The sequence below is a fragment of the Desmodus rotundus genome, chromosome 8 (genome assembly GCF_022682495.2).
Source record: "Desmodus rotundus isolate HL8 chromosome 8, HLdesRot8A.1, whole genome shotgun sequence".
NCBI classification, from domain to species: domain Eukaryota; kingdom Metazoa; phylum Chordata; class Mammalia; order Chiroptera; family Phyllostomidae; genus Desmodus; species Desmodus rotundus.
The window spans coordinates 99,236,673-99,259,169 of NC_071394.1; the positions used below are offsets into that span (position 1 = coordinate 99,236,673).

Consider the following 22,497-nt stretch of genomic DNA (forward strand, 5'->3'; position numbering starts at 1 on the left):
ACACCAGCCAGTGCTAGAAAGAACTTTGACAATACTAGTGGACTAGTGTCTAACAGGCCATTAACTGTGTGGCACATGGACTACGGTTGTCCACCTCTTTATTTATAAACTGAGGGAACAGAACAAGGTATGTTGTCTACCCTCCAGCTCTAAACTTCTATAATTCTCTAAAAATACAGGTGTCTAAAAGCAACTGTTGCTTAGTATACACTAAACTAAAGGAACTTTTTCATCCCTTTCACAGCCTAGCCCCAATCACAGTCCAATGGGCTAGTGCCCTATCACTCAGCTAGGTAGTAGGTACTGCTGACTAAATTAAGTAATGCTTACAGAAAAAAAAATTTAGGACTCAAACAACCTGATCTAATAAATCTTAAAGATTTTTAAAATAGGGCATCTTATACGAAATAGGCATACTAAATACATTTAGGCATTAAAGTCAAAGCATCTAATGCACCTAAAGCGAATGACTCAAGTTTAAAATAATCAAAGACTTAGTGCTAAAAGGGATATTGAAGACCCATATCCAAACCCCTTATTTTACAAGAAAACAGGGGATCAGCAAAGTTAAAGACTTTTTCCAAAGTCATCCTGTCATTATCCATATTGTTAGAACCAATATCTTAATAAAAATTTGTCAATTATTATTCACTGATGTGTACTGGTATACAATACAGGGATTTTAGCCCGGGGTTTTTGATGACTAAAATGACCTTTAAAACTGAAGATATATATGATAGAAATGTCTTAATATACATAGTTTCTTAATTTAATCAGTGGCTATACAAAAAACTTTGGCAGCTGTCAAGAGCACAGAAATTCATTAATAGATAAAACATGTAATCTGGTATCACTGTCAAATAATTTCATAAAGAACATTAACAAGGAAATAGGATTAGCATCTATGATTAAAGGATAAAATAATAGGTTTTATTTCAGCTACATTAGTTCCACAGTCTCTTAGAGTCTACTCAAAGAGTTCTAAGTTCAAAAAAAAAAAAACCAAAAAACTCTATGAACTCATTGAGGTTTACCTCCTGTCTTCCTCAGAGCAAATGATTAGCAGACTGCTCTGTGAACTTTTACAAAGAACCTTTTCTCTCATTTCTATTCATCTGAAAGATGGATTCTTCCTCCTTTCTAAATAACTCATCATCTCATTTCACATTTCTGACAATAATGAATTCTTAGCATGAACAAACTCTTTTTAAATCTTTTCCCCTATTAATTTATTAAATATCTCATTTCAAATATCTGATAATAATTAATTCTTAGCATAAACTCTTTTTAATTTCTCCCTCTCAATTCAATTGTAGTCAATAAAGTTTTGATTTATACTTCATTACAAAAAAATCAAACCTGCCACAATAAATAAAAAACGTTTAATGTGTAAGGTGATTATGACATTTTTTCTTTACAGAGCTTAGGACCAATTAGTAACAATATTCATGGAATACAGTCAGATAACAATATTCAAATTCCCTAATAATGAGCAATCAATGCATTTAGAAAAACTTAATCATTTTCTTAATGAGGCAACTTTGGCAAAAGTTCAAACCTAAGCTCAGTAGGCACTGTGATTTTGAAAGGGATGAACTTCCTGCCACAGATCCATGTAGTTTTCTCTTAATAATACCATCTCTTCTATTTTGTTTAGCTGTAAAATTTAGAAAACACTTTTGTATCTTGTATCTCAAATCCTCCTCAGAATAACACATGAGAGGTAGGGTATTTTCTAAAGGCCTATACTGTTCTAGGCATTGTGCTGACACTGGAATTAATTTTTTAAAAAATGATTAAGAACACATTCTACCTTAAAAGAGCTCACAGTCTAACAGGATAAATAATTTTTATGAAATGTAATAGATAATAAGGAAATGGACAAGGAATTGTGATTCCCCAGCAGTACAAAGTCCTAACACCTCTCCAGGGATGAGGGTGGCAGTACCCCAAAGGAGGGGCAGGACATGGAGATAACATGGAGGAGGCTTTTGAAGTACGAGCAGGAGTTTTCCGACATAAATATGGGACAAAAGAAAGGACAAAAACTCTCCCAGCTAGAGGGAACAACGTGAACGTGATGAAGCATTATTCCCATTTCAAAGATGAGGAAGATAAGCTCAAAGATAAGTGAGCTAGCTGCCTAAAGTCATCACAAACACAATACATGTAGATGATGAAGCATTATTCCCACTTTAAAGATGAGGAAGATAAGCTCAAAGATAAGTGAGCTAGCTACCTAAAGTCATCACATGAATAACAGTTAACAATGTGGAAACAGAATACAGGTCTTCTGATTTTAATCAGCTTTGCATACCAGGAAATTCCAGTACACATTGGATAAGAACATCAAATAAAGATTAGTTTTCATCTCCTACTTTACTCCTTCTTAAGAGAAGGTGGATGCCTGTCCCTGATTCTAGCAGAAGAAATAATCGGAGAATAGCATTTATTTAATCCTCAAATCAATCCTGGGAGATAGATGTGTTTACTATCCCCATTTTATACATGAAAATACAGAGGCACACAGAGGTTAACAAAAGTTGGAAAGTAAGTAAAGATTCAAACCTAGGTGACTAACCTGACCAAGCATCTAAACTACAGCACACCCTACCGATGATATGTACTCTTGCCAAGTAGCCCTAGGTCATTCGTTCATCTGAGGGTATCGGGAGTTCAAGTAAGTTCTGGGACATATCATGGTCCCAGATTTTGTATTATACCATACATCTTAGTGTTAACACAAATCCTCAAATTTGGCTCCCTTATAAATCTGGTCTCCCTTGAGCAGGTAAACCCACGCATGAGGTGGCATGCGCTCTTTCAGCAGCAGTTCAGTCTGATTTAATCAGACAAGAGCAAACTTAACAAAAAGCAGTACACAAAAAGGATACCATAAAATAACAGCATGAAGCCTGAAAGTATAAAGGAGAAGGCCCTAATCCCCTTCTTTCGCTTGTGTGTCTGTGTGTGTGTTTTAGGGGGGCTGGGAGGGCAATGGAAAATTATTTCAGCTGCGCTAGCATACCTGCCACTTACTGCACAGGAGTTGAGACCAAAGGATGGCATTTGAAGTAACCCTTAAATTCTTTCATTAAGGGTTCACATGACAATTGTAGGACATCCAACAACCAAACCTGCCTTTTGAATATTAACGAAGCAGACCACTTGGAACTGCCATGGTTTCCTAGCGCACTAAAAGGACCTAAGGGAGTTTGGGATAAGCATGTAACACAAAAAAATATTGTCAGCAACACTGGATTTGCTAATGGCAGTTGATTATTTGATATCGACCACCACAAAATGGTTTTTCAATCTGTCAACCTGGTATTTCACCTTGTAAACTATATGGGAAAACTAATAAATACTGGAATGGAACCCCTAAAAAAGGCTGTGCCCTATTATCTCTAGAACTTTAAAGATGTATAAATCAATCCACGCGCACTTTTTTGCCAATATGATTTGGAGTTGATGGGTCCTACCAGTTCGGAAAAAAGGACATTTCCTTTCAAGGTCCCTCTCAGCCCTATGGATCTCTAATTCTCCAGATCAGAGACTCTCAGTCAGCAGTCTGGATTCTGCCAGCATATCTCCAAGCTAGTGGGCACTATCAGGCTTTCCTCCAAGGCCTCCTAGGATGGTGAAAAGGAAAGCTGACATGGTTACCTCCACCCCCAAGATGCTTAGTGTCTTCAGTGTCACAACCACCATCATCCCATTTCTGTGACGTTAGCACCTTCTAATGACTCTTCCAGTCCCCCCAACCCCCACCTTGCAAAACCCACATGTCAGTTTCAAGGAAACAGAAAACAGCATTTCTTCAGTGTCCTGAATGTCAACCAACTCTGGATTGTACCAGCTAAAAGGAGAGCAAAGAAATGAGGAAGGTGGGGAGAAGTTTCATATGTAAGTATCCTAGTACATTTTCTCCCATGAAACAGACACTCTGTGACCTAAGCTATAAGCTGAGCAATTCAAAAAGCAAAAAACTGAGATAACAGATGGAATACTTTGACTATAGTAAAAGTGGTAATATCATTCCAGATCAGTCAGTCTCCACTGCTGGGTAGTGGGGTTGCTCTAAGCCATAGAAACAAAGTTGTGTTTTCTTATTTGTTGGCCCAAGTTTCACTTACAGTTCTGTCTCTTACTATGATATCTGCCAAGGAGCAGGTGAACGTGCAGGGCAGCTAAGTCCTCCTGGAAACAGCCTAACCCCAATCCTCAACTCCAAGACATGTGTGTATGTATCTTCCATGGCCTAATCTGCAGCTATGTGAATCAGTGAGGCTCCAATGGAGAGTGCCTAGCATCAAGTGACACTAAAATGTAAAGTGGTAAAAAATTTGGAAAATTAGATCAAGTGGGAAACTCTGGCCCATTTATAGTTTTCCCAAATATTAAATTAGATATATGCAAAAATTAAGTAAAGTCCATCTGTATTCTTAAAAAGATTTTATACCCTAGAAGGTAACTTCAGTGCTGGGAAGTTGGATACAGACAAGATCTACTTTTCTGGTGTCATTTTTCAGGTCTTAAGAACTGTACTCTCTTAAGGGCCTGAGGACTACTTCTGGGTATACAAAGGTGAAAAAAAATTAACATAACTGCTTCTAAGGTTTCATAAAATCCCAAGTACTTGAAAGGGAGAGCAACTTGAAAAGAGGGCAGTGGGAGAATCCAAGATCAATTAATAACCACTATTTACAAAGAGAAAAATCTTACATCCTGTGTAAGAAACAGGATTGTTAGCCACTTGAATGCAATTCGATTTCCTTCATACAAAGTAAAAAGTACTCGTCATAACTTAAGGTTTATTTACATGAAACATGAAGCACGTTTCCAGTCTGAAGATACTGAGTCAAGAAAACTAATATTTGACAAAAGCAAAACTAAGGTTTCTTGATATATCTTACAAATGGGGGGGGGGGGAGTGTTTCCTCCTAGTAAATTACCGTGAAAAAAATGACAATCTCATGCCAAAGGGTCATTTTTCCCCCAAAAAATAAATGTCCAAATGACTGGACTCAAATGGCCTATGATAATGCTCTAAGCACAATTTTGTATTAAGTCAACTAGTATGGCCCGTTCATAAATGCATGAGAAGGAAATGAATTAAGTGGGTTAAGAGACCTGGTTGGACGACTGTGTTTTGAGACCTGCTCACAGGAAGCCACTACATCCTGCCTGAACTCGGTGTCAGGCACGCCGTCTCTCGATTCGAGTGGGGCGAGTACAGGTGTCTGGCTCCGACCCCTCCCGAAGCAGCGCGGAGGCCACTCGAGTCCAACGGCGGCCTGTTTCCTCCTGACTGGGGCGCCTTTTTCAACCTCGCCCAGGATCCCAGGAAACAGGCAGCCCCCTCCCCTCCGGGCCAGCCCCACGTCCCCGCCCTCCTCCTCCGGCCGCGCCTCCGGTAATTACCGCTCGGCTCCCACCTCCGGGCTGCTCCCGGGCGCCCGCAGCCGCCCGCAGGCCTGCGACTGAGGGCGGCCGGAAGCGCCTTACGCCCCCGGCCCGCGCCCCAGGCTGGGGCGTCCGCGCGTCCAGGCCGCGCCCCCAAGACGAGCCCCTCGGGCCGGCGCGGCCCAGGCGCCCCAGTCCCGGGCAGTTTCCCGGCTCTCCACTCCCTCGCGACTGGGGCAGCCCAGCCCACGCCGCCCGGTCCGGGCGACGCCTCCCCCAACACACCCCTCTTCCAGCCTCACCCACGCTCGCCCTCTCCAAGCGTCTTGCCCAGCCAAGGCCCCCGCCCGGGCCCCCTCACATTCCCGCGACCCCGGCGCGGCTCGGCGCCGCCACCCCCGCGCGCACGCCGCCCCCTCAGCCCCGCGGCCGCGCGGCGGCTGGGTGGATCCCGTCAGCCAGTCCCCGACTTACAGATCTTGCCCCGCAGACTCTGCAGCACTCGGACCTCGCGACTGTCCTCGTCCCCAGCTTCGGGCTCTGGCATCGCAGCCACCGCCGGCGCTTCGGAAGAAGCCACCGCAGCATCAGGCACCGCCGCCGCCGCCGCCGCCGCCATGGTGCTGCCTGGCCCGTGCCGCAGCCCCGCCGCCTGCGTAGCCTTGTGAGGCGGAGCCCGGCGGCCCCCAGAGAGTTAGCCGCGCGCCTGGCCCCGCCCCCGGCCTCGGCCGTCCGCTCCGCCCCGTCGCGGCCCCGCCCCCGCCCCACCCGGGCCCGCATGGTCTCCGCGCCCCGAACCCGAACCGGCGCTCCCTTCCCTCCGGCCCCCCGCCTTTCGTTCTCTTTGCCCCATGAAAGCCCAGGTGCTGGCCAAGTGAGGCTCCAAGTCGTGGCTCTGAGCAGCCTTAAAACCCACTTAGGGAAAACCCCGGCCCCCCCGAAGTCCCCCAATCCTCCTGCTAATTAGGCTCTCTGCACCAGCGGACTTCCATACCTCCTAACGCGCAAGGGAACAACTGCCTGTGGACTAGAATGGAATTTGACAGTTCGGTGGACCTCAAAACTCCCTTATTCTAAAGAGGTGCATTAGAGATTTTCTCAATAATATCCATATGTCCCTTACTCCCAAGCCACACACCACACACTACACGCAAATCCTTATTTTTTTAACACAAATCCTTATTTTTAAGAACATTGCTTTGCAAAAGCTGGTGCAAAAAAGGATCATAGTCCCCAGTTACAACAGGAGTGCAGTGCCTGACACTCTCCCGCAGAGGAATTCTGATGCCTTTACTACCACTTGTGTATTTCAGAAACAGCAAAGAAGGGTTGGGTCTCCCCACAACGCCCCCCCCTCCATAAATGGGCTTGTTAAAAAGTTGATTGACACTAGGTAATTCTTCAATCTTTGACCAGTGGTTAGCTTTATATCAAGGGAACTCTCTACAGTGAGTAAACTGCATGAATAATACCCTGGTATGTGATGAGGAAGATGATTTCCTGGTCTTGAGGTGTTCGCTGAAGTGCCCTGAGAAGGAAGAAGCTGTGACTTAATAGGGCAGGGTAGTGTTTTCCAGGGACACAGTAGGAATCAGTCAGTCTGTTAACAAACACTTTTTGAGATTCAGCCTTAGTGATAGCCTCAGAGACTACAAAACGGTCAAGGTGAGGAGAGTTCCAGCCCTCCAGTAGCTCAGTCTATGGGGAGACAAAAAAGGACAGAAGCACTGGGAGAAAAGAACTCAGATCAGGAAACTGGAGAGCCTTCCTGGAAAATGCACCGAGGGGTGAACTGAAGACAAGCCAGGAGAGGCAGAAACGTGACAAAGAGTAGAAACCACTGCGCAAAGGCTGGACAGGACGGCCAGCGAGAATGGCCTCAGTTTGTGTCTGTCGCCGAGGAGTGACACTTCCAATTTTGGGTGTGTTGCTGGTGATCTCTACATGATGTTTACACATTTTGGAGAAAGCGAACTTACCTCTCTTATGTGGATGTTTTGCTGTCATTTCAAATAATAAGTCTGAAACTTGATTTCCTATTTTCCTTTTCAAAGCTGAGTTCACAGCAATATTCTGTTATCTGGGCTAAAAACTTTGACTCGTTTAGATCCCTTGTCATCATACTGTTTTCAGTTGTCACATCCTTCTGACTCTGCCATAAATCTCCTCTCCCTTCCCTTCCTTTCCATTCCCTGTCGTTGTCCTTGTTAAAATAATCATCTCTTTGAATAGTATCAACATGTTCTAGTGTTTGGTTTTTTGTTTGTTTGTTTTTAAAAAGACATGAGCTTATGAGACAGGGAGACTTGGGATGGAGCCTAATTCTACCCCACTTTAATATGTACAACAACATTTAAACCTTTCTGAATCTGTTTTTTTAACAGTAAAATGGGAAAGCTATACTTACTCCTCCTTCTTCAGAGGGTTATTATCAGGATTAAATAATTATGAAGAGTATGTGTGTGGAGCATTTCGGGGAACACTGAGCATGTAGTAGGATTAACTCAGTAAACATAGCCTCATGCTCTTGACTGGAATTTTTCTAAGAGGTCTCCCATCCCTCTCATTCCTCCTACACACCACTTAAATTAATCTTCCTAAAGCAAGAATTGGAGTTTGCCACTTGTCTACTCTAAAAAACATCAGTGACTTGATTTATTCCTTCAGCCAGCAAGCAAGCTTCACTATAGGCCATGAAGAGTGCTAGAAATGACAGCAGAATAAAGTTAAAATTCCTCAGGCAAATGTCCAGTACTGGAACTAGACCCAGCCTACCTCTTCCCACCAGCCACACTGAGTCACTTTTCTCACCATCCTGTCTCTGCTGGGGCCGACCTTCTTCCTGCCTGGCCCAAGGCTGCCTCATCCATCTGTCTCTCTCTCACACTGACAGAGGTTCTCATTTGAACTGTTCTGTGGCATTGATCACTTTTCTATCATGTGCCTGTGTATTTGTTTACCTCTCTCCTAGATTCGCATTTTTAACTCCTTCAATAAATATCTGTTGAATAAGTGGATTTGAGTCACTTACTTCCTCCACTCGGCAGACTTGAAGATTATCTGTCTTGAAAATTCTGACTTGTATTTATTAATTCATTATCATACCTGTCCAAAAGGTTAAAGTAGGAATGGGAAACTTTAATAACATTCTGTAATTTGAAATTAAAAGCTAGTTTTTAAAGCTTTGTTCCCTTTTAAAATATCAATATCTGTACAGTCTCCTAATTTCTCTTCTTTTCCACTAGTTTAACTCTAAGTCCGTAACTCTATTAATAAATCGTTACTAAAGATATGAAAACAATTTTACATCAAGCGACCTTCCACTTTTTTTCTCTCAAGCAGTCTTCCTAGAGCAGATTTCAGAATTATCGTGCTGTTTCACTAAAACCCAGAAAGTCCATTTTTTTCTTCATCCAAAATCATTCCTAATTACTCTAACTCTGAGTAAACATGTAGGGACACTATTATTTGGTTACTGATACTGGCCTGATATTCATACATCTTTAGCAGAGTCAGTGCTTCCTTGGTGTGAAGTAGTTAGGAAATAAAATTTTATGAAGACTAAATAAGATTTACTCACAGTACAATTACAAGAGGCTATTACCTCTCCTTCCTTTTATTGCCCTTGCATTGTGTTTTAAATTCATCTAGAGTTCCTCTCATTTCTTCATGATGTTTAGTAACTGGAACAATATTGCATCATGCACAAACTTGCACTTCACTTCCTTCCTCAAATTATTAATGAATGTGTTTAAAGGCCACCTCTCCTATCTCTACCCTCTCTGTTCTGATGAGCACCCATTCACTACTATGTCCTTTCCTCTTTCTTCACCACTTTTTAACCCATTCAGTCATTTCCACCCATACATAAACTGGCTTGCTTCATGGTGGCTGAGGCAGGAAAATTGCATTGCCTCCATGAGAAGATGTCCTACAGCTAGCAGCTAATTCCAGGATTAGTTAGTGACACAGCGTGGTTGTAAATCAGCACCCATCACCCTCTAACACAGCAATAAAAGGGGTATCTCCTGGTCCTGAGTTATTTATTACCTTCTTTCTGGTGAGTCAGGAGAAGAAAAATGTGCTTGCTTTTCAGTATTTAAACGGAGATTATTTACATAGGGCTGTACTCTTTCCTGAGGCAGATCTGTTTCTAGTGGACTTAGGAAGGCAAGTTCTTTTGGTCATTGTTGACTTGATTTCCCCATCAGCTCATCAAAGTACTGTTTGTATATTAGGCATTATTCACTCAGTTACATGGTACAGACAACCTCTAAACCAATCAGCATCTTTCGTTTTGGTAAAGTTGGACTGGTAGAAGGTGAGGCGAGAACGGAAATACTCAGAATATTTGTGCGGAATATTCAAAATATACTTTTAACATTTTACCTTAACAAGGCAGACTGGGCTGTACCAAGGTTGTGCCCAAAAAATATGGACAAGTTTTTATCCCAAAGCTTCCAGTTCCTCCATTAAAAATATTTTCAGATTTGCTCAGTTCCTGGAGGAGGGCGCTAAAGGCCTGACTGTTGAACCAGGGGACAGCCTCTGCTCTTAGGCCAGTCTGACTTCAGCTGTTTCTCAGCCTCACGGCTTTTGAACTTGACGGCATATCCACTCTACCTCCACTGCACTCTTCTTGTCTTTTCAAACGGGTAAAACAATGGACCCAAAAAGAAAACTGGAAAGTTGAGCAAAAATGCACTTGTTTCATCTGCTACTCTGTACTCAAGGAATTTGTTTCTTTGGGCAGATTTGTTCATTCACCATGAAGCTGGAGAAATGTTCCACCCATTGGCGAGAAACAGGCCAGAGGACCTAAGGCCATGGCCCGGCTGATTTTCATAATCTAAAGGCATAGCTAAGGTCTCCTGAGACCCAGGAGCCTGTCACCACCTGACTGACACATTTGAGTTTGCACCTCCAGCAGTCAGCAAAGGGGGATGGGGCTGGAGACCCATCTGGCTGTACTCATTGCAGGTCAGAGATCAATGTGTCGCCACACAGTCCCCTCCTCAGTGTTGTGGGAGGACAGTGAAATGGTGGTTGGGTAGCTAATGACCTTGTGTTTTTCCAAACTCTGAGGAAGGAGAAAGGAGAGTTGGTGGAACTAGAAAGAAACTGGCTACAGAGCTGGCTCAAAGCCCCCTCTTACAGCAAAACCTGGAGGGGGTGGGGGGAGAAACATAAATGAGGAGGGAGGGTTAACAATGCAAGTCCAAGGGGGAACTTCTCTGAAAAGTATCTCTATCCGCCGGCCAAGCACCGGAACTAATAGTGGCATATGCTGAGTGCTTACTTTGTGCCAGACTATGCATGTGGACCCATACGTGGTTGACATTATTATTGTTCATTGTTGGTTTTGCTGTTATTGTAATTTCCATTTTATAGATGATGTCGCTGAGCACAGAAGGGCGAGAAGACTTCCGCAGTCCAGGCAGCCACTAAGTAGGACATCTGGGATTGGGCCTGACGCAGTCTGACTGCCGTGCACATACCCAGCCACACTGCTCCAGTGCCATCCTAGGAAGCGCCATCTCCCACTGGGTACTTTTCCCAGTGGTGAGCATCTGGGTGAGCCTAGTTCTTACAGGAAGTCATTCCTGATGGTGAGAGCAACTTCTGAGCAGCTTCCGTGCTATTTTGGAGGTGAGAAAGCTGGTTGGGGGTTTAGTACCAAAGGGGAAAAGCTGGCTCTAGGAGAGAACCATAGGAGACTCTTATTTGAGCCAAGAAGGGCACAGGTAGCTCCTGGAGACAAGGAGGAGTCCAGAAGGAAGGGACTAGCGGAGCAGGGCAGTTTGGAGGAGAAGGAGGAGAAGCCAGCAATTCGTGTACTAACCATTTTATTGCATGGGCAGAATGCTGTGGGTAAAAAACCAAAAAATTATTCCCCCCTCCATACCCTTCTCTCCCTGCTCTAGGACTAAACTTCTCTCCTGCCCTGAGTGAAGTCTCATGCAGGACACTCATGTCAGTAATGTAAGTATCCAGTGCAGAATAATCAAAACTTCTTATTTCAAAGTGAGAGCATCTCCTCTTCCCACATCTGCCCCAGGCAGGGAGGTTTATGGGGAGATGTGGTAGGATTGGGGGAGGGGAGGATAAGATTGAATTCTTGCCTTTTTCCTGAGCTCCTTCTGCTCTTGCCCAAGTTGCTGGCTCCAAGGTTAAGGTCTGGCCAATTCAGTTTCTGGTAAGAGTCCTCTTCCTGGCTTTCACATGACAACTTCTCTCTATGTCCTCAGCTGGCCTTTCTTTGATACATGCACACGGAGAGAGAGAACAAGCTCTCTGGTATCTCTTCTTATAAGTACACTAGTCCTATTGGATCAGGGCCCCTCTCTTATGACCTCATTTAACCTAATTCCTTAAAGGCCCCATCTCCAAATACAGCCACACTGGGGATTAGGGCTTCAACATATGAATTTGCGGGGTGGAGCACACACATTGTTTCCATAACAAGCTTCCATAGCACCCATGGCACACACTGCCAATCAATCACAACACTTTTTCCAACTGAATTTTGATGAGCCTCAGAACACTGTGTTCAGCCTTCTCAAGGTCAAAGTCTCTTGGAGCTGGGATTCTTATGTGTGTCTTAGTTTCCCCCAGGGAGCTCCAGCCATGAGAGACTTTAATTCAGAGGAGAGAAATATGAGAAAGAAGACATTGTCGGTGCACAAAGACCTCAGGCCCTACTGGTTGAGGCCCCAGCTGCTGTATCTTGCGCAAACCAAAGTGCTGTGGGTGTTGACCAGATGTGTGACTTGAGTATTGTTCTTGGGTGAAAAGCTTTCCGACTTGGCTTTTTGACCCTCTAAGAGAGTCTTAGTTACTCAATACATTTAATACATCGGTTTCCTGCTTAAAGTAGTTAGGGAGGGTTCTGTTGTTTCAAGGACAGATGCAACTGATACTTGCACTTTATGTGTGCCCAGCTCTTTGCAGTTTCCCAAATGTGCAAGGCGGTTCTATGCAGATCTGCTGTACCCCAACGGCTCCCTTTGTCCAAGATTCTCTCCCCACTCAGACCACTTAGGAGGCTTTTGGCTGCAAGTAACAGAAAACCTATCAGAAAATGGCTTAAACAATTACAGTTTATTTTGTCCATAAAAAAGAAATCTTTATGGGTCTTGAAAAAATTAAAGATAGGATTACTGTATGATACCCAGCAATTCTACTTCCAGGTATATCCCCAAAATAATTGAAGGCACCATCTCAAACGGATTTTTAGACCCATGTTCACAGCAGCATCATTCGCAAAAGTCAAAAGGTGGAAGCAATCCAAGTGTTCATTGAAAGAGGAATGACAGTAAGCCAAATGTGGTATATACATACGATACAATTATATTATTATATAATACATTATATATTATATAATCTGGCTGAATCTTGAGGCTACTCATTATGTTAAGTGAAATAAGCCAGTCACAAAAGACAAATATGTATGATTCTACTTCTGCGAGGTCCCTAGAGTAGTTAAAATCCTGGAGATAGAAAGTAGCATGGTGGCTGCCAGGGGCTGAGGGAGGACAGGCCTGGAGAGGTACTGTTTGGTGGGTGCAGAGTTTTGGTTTCATGAGATGAAAGGAGTTCTGGAAACGGATGGTGGTGATGGTTGCACAACGGTATGAATGTAGTTAAAGCCACTGAATTGTACACGTAAAAATAGCTAAGATCACTTTTGTGTTTTGTATATTTTACCACAATAAAAACTTGGGGAAAAAATGTCCTTAGGTCCACAGACCCACGGATGATTAATTCAGCAACTCCAACACAGCAAGGTTCTGGTTTAGACTCTATGCAAGTCTTTCAGCTTTGGCTTTGTGGTCACAAGATGACTGCTGAAGTTCTGAGCACCCTAACATTCAATGGCAGAAGGAAACATTTTCTTCTATTTTTTTTTTTTAATCAGGGAGAAAAACCCTTTCCATATAGGTTTTTTTTTTTTTTTTTTCTGGAAGTTAATCCCCTCCCCCAATGCTCCTTCCCACCCTGACCAGGTGTATTCTTCCTAAATCTCATTCATAACCTTGATGAATATATGATTGTTTCAGCCTGGTCGATAGTCCCTGGATCTGGAAATTGGACTCTCCTTCCAAAAGTGAATTGCTGTCTGAGAACCAAGAACTGAACCAAACCAATGTTCTCTTGTGAAAGAAAGGAAACAAATAGCCATAGAGTAGACAGCCAACTCTGGCCACCAGACCAACATACCTACTTCTATTTGAACAGTAAGTTCAACTGAAAATATTTCAATATATGTAATACCTGAGATTTACCTCCCTGTTTACCCCCATAGAATTTGCCTCTTCTTCCTTTTGCCAGTAGAGTACCTCATGTATACATTCACTTGAATGTTCATAACTCACTTACCATTCCTATTTGTTTGCCTGTATATAAGACTCTCAAAGACTGGACAATATTCTATTGGTCTCTGCCTCTCTAGTGTACAGAAAACATAAAAGAACACAGGAGGCAGTTACTAACTGTTTGATGAGTGATGAATGAATAAATGAATGAAGAATGAATGAATAAATGAATGAGATGGCCTATTCAGAGAAGCTGCTAATAAATGAACTCAGCATTCTGAATTTAAAACCCACAAGGAAAACCAGAGCAAACCACATAACCATGTTGGGCTGAGCCTGGGCTTTGCAGCAAGCTTAGGTGCAGAGAAAAGGCAACGTCTCAGAAGTCAGATGAGGAAGGAGAAAGGGAAGGAGGCAGGGTCTGGGGTTTGCAATCCTTCCCTTGGGCTAGGGCTGTGTATGTCACAAGCAGCTCATTTTGGGCAGAGACGCCAAGGACAGCAGAAGCTCATAGGTCACGAACTGCTGTCTGGTGGTGGGCTAGATCTAAACATCTTCCGTGTTTTGTGGGTTATTGTGGAAATTGGAAAACCTGATTTCAAAGTAGCAAGTTGTTTTCATACTTGTTATTATGGTCAGATCTCCAGGCAACCATATCAGCCTGTGGCTACACATGAAACCCTGCTAACATCATTAACCCAAAGTTCTTGATGCTGCCTCCACCTTCCACTTGCCTGAATAATTCAACCTCTCCCCAGTGATTTACTTCCAGGAGTGCCCAAGTGCTCAGTTAGATCCAGCATCGGCAGAGTAGGGGGTGCAGGCTTTGTTATGTTCTTCCTTTCCTGCTCTGTCTTCCCTTTGTCACTGTGTCTACTCAGGAAGTAGCCTGAGGGATTCTCACCACTTTACGTGCCTATTTGAGAATGTCAAGGCCCAACCCAGGAACATTGTCCCTTAGAGCCTACAGAGCTCCCGGGTGTCAGCAAGGCTGATAAGAAAGGCCATCTCCTCCAGTTCTAGGCCCCCAAACAGCACTGCTTGAGCTCAGGATCTCTCATGAAATTAACTCTCAGCTCCGGTTCTCATCTCTTCTCCCATCAGGCCTCCAGCTAGTCAAAGATGCCAGGCTGGAAGCAGGAGACTTTTCTATTATGGTTAACTCAACAGATACTTTTATCTAGAAAGAATTAGATAAAAAACCAATTTACAACAACAAAAATACTATACTTAATGCATGTTATAAAGGGTCAGGCCTTCATTTTCTCATTACATTCTTGATCTAATCCTCTTTTGATTGAAGGCAGAAAGAAGCCACCTAGAAGACAACTAACAACAGCCCTGGCCTGGGGACGTCACTTTGGGCATCTCCCCTTCCCTTGGATCTACAACCACGAGGGTCCTTCTGCTTTGCTGCCTTACTGTAGAGGTCAGTAAAGCTAAATGCTACTTTTCCAGCCTCCCTGACAGCTAGAGTTGGTTATGTGACCTAATGAGATATGAGAGGGAGCCCTCTTTGAGCTTCCAGAAGGCTTCTGCTTTTCCTGGTAGAAGGGACAGATGAGGATGCTACCATACCTTCTCTCTGTGGCCCCTTACCTTCTTCCTTCTGTGAACATGGGTACAATGCGTGGAAGGGCTGATGGAGAGAGTGGAATCAATATCCAAAGGAATATACATGAGATGCAAGTATGTAATCTTCCCTCTCCTCAAATGTCCAATCATGCCATTCCTCACTCTATTTCCCCAGAATAGCATGCCCTCTCCCTGCATCTCACTCTGTCCCTCCCCTACTCCCATCCGATGTGTCTGCACACACTCATGTCCCCTGTCCCCCATGGCTTCTTGTGAGAGGAGCTGGTTTTTAATTCTTTTCTCCTTAGATTCCACCCATGTGGCTTATGCCACTTCTCACCCTCTCCCATTTCCCCAATTCTGCATTGAAAATCCCTGAAATCTAGTCTGGACCCTCTACTGTCTTCTGCACAGTTGGGTGTGGGTGGATGGGAGGAGCTGAGCAGCCCAAGCAGCACCAAATTTAGAAGCAGGAGGAGGACGGGAAAGGCTGGCAATACCAATATGTGTGAAGTGTGGCAGATTTTTTTCACCCTCCTCACAAATGTGCAGAGAAGATGTAGCATCTTTATTTCTCTAAAAATTATTCTTCCTTATGATCCTCCAATCACTGAATAGATGGGAAAATACTCTGGCACAACAATTTAAATAGACATTTTAGGTAAATAGTCCATCTCTTTATGTAAAGTAATCTTAGTGTCTTAGATAACTGAATCTTCCCTTCCTGGCTTTTTGAGATGGCGTCTGGGTTTGGGGCGGAGTTCCGGCCAACGCGCTCCCTAGGCACATAGAGAAGATGGGATCCTCAGGTCATGCAGCACCTTCTGCATCTTTGCTGCTCACTGCTTGTGGGTGGATGGTCTGGATCCTCCCTGGGTTGTATCCAACCCATCCCTGGGAGTTCTGTGAGCAGCTGCTGTTGAGGCCATGTCTACAGTACCTGTGGTTCCTCCTGGGCTGAAAGAACTTGCTAGGGCTCCCTGATGACTCAGTCTCCGCTCTGGCTGCTGCTACAGACCCCACATCCTCCATCTGCCTCTCTCTCACCCAGAGTATCCACCCCTAGCCTTGTTGCTGACTCACTTTTCCCTTGTGATGGCTGGCGCCTGAAGGCCTGTTGACTCTCACCTCAGCTACTTTCCAGGCCTCTGGGGCAGGTGGGAGCTCCTTGTCCAATTTATTCCCTGCTGGTTCTGGGAGCAGCCGAGAAAAGATTATATTCCCTCTCTCCCCCTGCAAAATCAAGCTGTGCTGTTAAGTTAAACCTAGATATACCCACTCCCAGGGTGGTGCCAGCCAACCTGCAAGGTGAGCCCCTCCCAGAGTCCGAGAGTCCCAGAGAAGTCTTCAGGAGCCTTCCACCTACTTAACAAACGTCCCCTCTCTGGGTGCCATCAGGAGAAGGGAGATTAGTGTCACCTCTGGTGTCCCTACCACCTCTCTCTCCTTTTCTCCCCCTACAGACTCTGCTAGGACTGACAGGGTGGACGTTCCTCTTTCTTTTCCTGTCTACTCCAGGACTTCCCTGTGTAAAACTGTGGTCAAGTTATTTTGTGATACACCAATAAGAGAAATACAAGAAGCTAGGATATCTCGTCTCTTACAAAGCCAAACCCGTAAGATCATTTGGCTGAAAAATCCTAAAATCCTATTTGAAAGCTGATCGTTATGCTTTTCTTTCTCTTTCTTTCTTTCTTTTTTTTTTTTTTGTTCGTATTCCTTCTGTAACAATCCTAACCCTCCCCAAGGCAAATAGAAACCTCTGCAAATATTGGGCAGGGGGAGAGGTCAGGATAAGGAAGTGCACGGGTGGACAAAGGTAGGTTTACAGTCGTGAGTATACAAAACACACAGTTTATTCTTGTATTATTATTTATCACACAGTTTATTCTTGTATTATTTATTTATTAATTATTATATCATTTATTATTATTAGCCTACTTTTACCCACCCCATATGAAAGAAAGTGGCATAAGTGGGTATTTCAAAACTACTATCACCATTATATATATTGATAATTCTCCCCACATTAGTCATGTTCTAATGTGGTTGTTCCAGAGAGACCTGCGAGGCCGGGGCCGCAGCTCTGTGGGCAGACTGCGTCTGTCCAGTCCGTGGCCAGAAGAAGATGCAGGCCCTCGGTTAGGAAACCAGAACTCTGAGGGCAAATCTTAACAGAAGAAAGGGCTCTTTTCCACCCTCCAGGTTCCTTAGCCTGGACTCGCAGGGGCCTGCAGACTAGGACAGTCCTCCCAGGTGTGGGCTCATTTTATCTCCACATGGAATCAGGACCTGGGCCTGTGAAGGGAGACTTCCGCGTACGACTGTGCTTCCCTGACTCTACAGCTCGAAAAAATGTTTTTACTGGGAGGACTAACATTGGGTTATCAACTTTTTATTTTGCCAAGCAAGTATCTTTAAACCCGCCCCCCCCCTGTTTTTACACTCAAGATTTATTTATTTTCTTTAAAGAAAGGACATTTAACACCAGAAGGTTGGTGATTTTATTTTAAGGAAGGCATCATTTATTGATAAGAGAAGCCACTTCAGATGCCTGGAAAGGCATGGATCAAAGGCATAGAAAGAGGCAGGGAAGGGAGGTGGCTTGTCTCTTCCGGGACTGGTAGGTACACTTCTTTGCCTCCAGGACTTGTGCAGGGGCCAGTGGAATGCGGGACTAAAAGGAAGTTAGAGCATGTCACGGAGATCCTTGAGTAACAGGGTGAGAATGTCAGCTCTGAGAGAGTCAGAGTGTTTGTTCCATGAGAAGGAAACTGATACAAAGAAAACCACGTTTGGGAAATTTAAGTTGTAGGTTATGTGCAGCCTCTGATCGAGTTACTGCATTTTGAGGGTGAGAGGCTAGAGGAAGGAGAGCCACTTAGGAGAGAAAGTTTGGAATCCGTCCTAGACTTTGACTGAAGTGTAAGGTTTGGTGGGAGAAGAATAGGGCACTTTTCCCGTGTCTGTTAGTTATTGTGTCTATTGGTTACCAAGGTGGGGCTAGGGGGTGATTTTAAATAGTGTCATAGATGCTCCTAACAACCTAATAGGTATGCACAGGGTAGATTTTAACATTTTAGACAATTCCTATCTCCTTCTGTACAGAATTTAGTTCATATTTATACAGGCTTTCAGCTTTGGTTCACTTTGTCCTGATGTCTGTATTGGTATATGGCTTGTACTTTTCCTTTGAATCACTTACCACAGTTCATGATTATTTCATTAATGTGAACATTTCAGTAATCTCTGTTCCCTCCACTAAACCATAAGGACCATAAAAACAGGGTCCATGTGTTTTTTTTAAAAACAATTATATCTCTAGCACCAAGCATGGGGGCTGACATATGACAGGTATCACAAAAATATTTACTGATGAGTAAATGAGTGAATGAATAAATGAATTGAACTCTAGGAAGAATGATTTGAATCAGCCTCAACACATACACTTTACGAAGTGCCTTCCTGTGTGTGGTCCTGTGTTGCTATGTTTTGTGACAAAGTGAGGTTCTTGAAGGCCACAATCAAACAGACAAAAAAATGGATCCCATGATCGCTGCTACAGGAAGTGGTCGTGGTGGTTCCAGGCGGCTGTCTTTCCCCAGCCAGCATTCACGAGGCCAGGCGCTCATGCAGTGCCATCTGTCGGACAAAACGGAAAATGCAGCTTTTTGCACAATTACAAATAAACACGTCGCAGTCCCTTCCGACTTTTGCTCATTGAGGATCTTCTCTGGCATTTAGGGACTTTTTACATTTTCTAATTTGGCTGCATGTCCTCAGCTACACTGACCATTTCCTTACTCTTTCACTATTAAACAGTAGCTTGCTTAATCCCATTCTCTACATTTCAGATAAAGGAATATTAAATTGTAGTAGAATTTCTGTTATATAAAAGCACTCAGTGAATGGAACAATCAATAGAATTACCTTGTGTGCCCTGCAGGTGTTGCTTGACACAGATATTTGTGATAAAATACATTCTATAGTGACAGGGTGGCCAGACTTTAGTTGAGAAACGGTGATTGAAAAGAAACTTCAAAAACACGCAGTTCCTCAGTCATTATTGTAAACATCTGTTACTAACGCTGGAAAAGCATGCAAATAATGGTTAATAGAATCCTGGCCAAAGACATTACTAGTTAGGCCTTATAAGGATACAACATTTTTAAACATTTTATGTCAAATACCTCTGCACATCTTGGCCTATTTGTCCATCTTAGCAGAAATGCTTGTTGACTCAGGTGATGCTGAGCTCCCAGCTGTCTCCTGCCAGTGGTTTCATCACGCCACCGTTACCGAGTGGAACTACTGGCTTGCTGTCTCCACTTCGGACAAACTTCCAAACTCTTTTTAAAAATCTTATTTTCGGCATCTGACATTTTATCTTTGCTTTCCTGGCTCCTGGCTCCAGCTCAGCCGTAGAGGCTTTCTGTGCTCCTTTCTGCTGGGGATGTGAAAGGGGGCAGAATATTTTTTCTTATAGATTCCTAGGCAATGTTGACCAACAACAGACAGGAACCGTGTGTGTGCACATGCGATGTGCTCACACTTGCTCCTCGTTGCTCCGTGTGTGTGTGTAGCCTTGTCTGTAGTATTTTGCACCATATAGAAATTGTCAATTTTTGTAAATCCATACTCAGTTTTATTCTTTGTGATATTTCTACCGTCATTTTTGTGCTCAGAATATATATTCTTTCCAGATATCAGAATTACGGGCACTTGGTTTTTATGTTGTATTTCTGATTTTATTTTTTCCATTGCACTCTGTAACTCATTGAAATTTACTTTAGTGTATGGGCTGAACCAACCTTCGCATATTTCCCCAAATCGACAATAGTCTCAACATCATTTGTTTAACAGACCATTTGCTTTTTCATTGGTTTGTGTTCTTTCCTTCAAAGGACACAATCTTACATGTCAGTATCAGTTTCATGACTTTCATTTCTGTTCACTTAAGCAGCCCGTCAATTGTGCCAACATCATATGTTTTTCGCCACAGTAACTGTTTACTAACTTTCAGTACCTAAGTCTTGCTCATTACTATTCCCTTTGGAATTTTTCTTGCCATTCCTGTTTGCTTTCTCTTCTAGATGAACTACTAGTATCATCTTGCTGTTTCTGTAAATACAACTATTAAAATTTTGATTCACTCTTTTACACCTTAATCAACAAGTGTTAATTGAGAATTAATATGAAGGAGCTAATAAGTGTCGACCAAATAATAATGCAAGCAACATTTCTAAGTGTATATTTTCTTATGTTTACACAACATTTAAGGCAGGCGTAAAGAAAGGAAACATATTTTAAATGTAGAATAGGACGGTGGAGCACACATAGGATTCAGAATCTCTTCAATTCAAATCAGAAAATTAAAAGTTATGGAAGAGGTTAGGAGAGAAATTTGGAATGGGGACCCATGGGCTTAGAGTCCCATACTCTGAAGTGAGACGCAGCATATTAACAGGCGTGGGGTTGCCATGCCAGTGACATGCATTCTGGGTCCGGGATTCGTTGTGGTCCATGGATCTGAGACCTCAGCTCTGCACCTGGGTTGGATAGTAGCCTTCGTAGCCATGGGAAGGGAGAGAGAAGAGTTAGGGCCCAATAAAGTAAATTGACTGACACTTTTAAAAAATGGAGTTCACACTAAGTTTTATAATCATCATTATAATCTGTGAGTGTTTGTTACTTGTGCTATTGGAAAAATTAAGAGGCTTTAATTAGAAAGTATCAAGATAATATTATGTCGATAGAGTTTGAATGTTCAAGTGAATTTGATTTAGTATATCTATAACTTTATTTAATATATTTATTACTTTTTGATGAATTTAGTATGATTTTGTTTGTTAAATTTCTAACTTTATTCTGTGAGGCAACTGAAATGCCTGACGGAATCTAACATTAAATTTGTAAACATTGTTTAGAAGTTTTCAGGGATTTAGTTAAGTCGATCTTTAGTTAAGAGTTTATATAACTCTTTATATAAAGAGTTTAGGGGAATATAATATTTTAATTTACAGGTTGATGAAACATGAGTTCAGGGATAAGAGAAAATGACTAGTTTTATTTGTACATATAATATACTTTTACATATGCTTTTGAATATATATACTCATGAACAAAGTAACCATATTTATAGGTAGACTAGAGGCTTACATTTTTTAAAACTTAAACTTAGATGAGCTGAATATTGGTTCGGACACATGTTCATGTGTATATATATATATATATATCTTTCCATGCTCTGAAGCCTACCTTGGACATTACCAACTCAATTAGTAGTAAGACAACTGATTAATTGCACTTTTCTCTGGACTATTTTAGTTTTTCAGTGGAAAGTCCCACATCCCGGGAACCTTGGTAAATTAGGACAATAGCTCACCCACCATCACTGGCAGACAATCCTCTGGTCTTCACAGCAACCCTATGGCAACCTAGTGTAAAATCTGGGTGCACGATTGTTATCCTCATTAACAGAGGGAGCATGTGGGCCCAGAGAAGTTAACGTGGCCTGGACAAGGCCACAGATTGGTTTATATTTATCCTCCTTCCCCATGTCCTTTTTATCTCTTTAATTTGATTGGTTGATATATTTCTGAGGTTCCTACCCACCCACACAATAAAGAACTTGGATTTTTCCTTGTAAAATGAATGAGATCTATTTTCATCTGGAAGGATTGACCTCGGCAGTGATCTTTACAAACTCCTCTGTAGAGACATCCAGGGAGGTTACCTTAGCTTTTGTGAGATGAATAGAAATCAAGGTTATAAAGATGTTCAGGGTATGGATTACAGAGCATTTTAAATACCATTTTGCTGATTATTTAAATATGTTACTACTTATAATTTTCTTTTTAATAACAGCTTTTTTGAGATATACTTTATATACTTTGCCCATTTAAAGTATGTAATTCAATGGTTTTTATAAAAGATTTTATTTATTTTCAGAGAGGGGAAGGGAGGGAGAAAGAGAGGGAGAGAAACATCGCTGTGTGGTTGCCTCTTGCGCGCCCCCTGCTGGGAACCTGGCCCACCACCCAAGTATGTGCCCTAGACTGGGAATCGAACCAGCAACCCTTTGGTTCACAGGCTGGCACTCAATCCACTGAGCCACACTAGCCAGAGCAATTCAGTGATTTTTAGAATATTCATATACAACTATCACCACAATCAATTTTATAATATTTTCCTCACCCCA

The 22,497-nt window shown here is 42.8% G+C and overlaps 1 protein-coding gene and 1 long non-coding RNA gene across 7 annotated transcripts in view; one reads left to right on the plus strand and one right to left on the minus strand.

Moving 5' to 3' along the window:
- The window catches only part of RASA2 (RAS p21 protein activator 2), a 119,052-nt gene extending 112,994 nt beyond the window's left edge, over positions 1-6,058 (minus strand). For both annotated transcript variants that reach the window (XM_053929430.1, XM_053929429.1), the window contains exon 1: positions 5,881-6,058. In XM_053929430.1, the coding sequence (XP_053785405.1) occupies positions 5,881-6,025 (145 nt within the window). In that variant the 5' untranslated portion in view covers positions 6,026-6,058. The remainder of the gene's footprint in view (positions 1-5,880) is intronic.
- Positions 1-22,497, plus strand: part of LOC112301114 (uncharacterized) — an 82,471-nt gene that overhangs the window by 46,589 nt on the left and 13,385 nt on the right. For 3 of the 5 annotated variants that reach the window (XR_008427467.2, XR_011651543.1, XR_008427465.1), the window contains 4 exons: positions 10,798-11,055; positions 11,331-11,388; positions 13,467-13,643; positions 15,025-15,150. This is a non-coding gene — a long non-coding RNA (uncharacterized lncRNA). Of the gene's footprint in view, positions 1-10,797; positions 11,056-11,330; positions 11,389-13,466; positions 13,644-15,024; positions 15,151-16,759; positions 16,887-17,044; positions 17,116-22,497 lie in introns of those variants that run through there. The other 2 variants (XR_008427466.1, XR_002974460.4) reach the window with 2 other exon arrangements.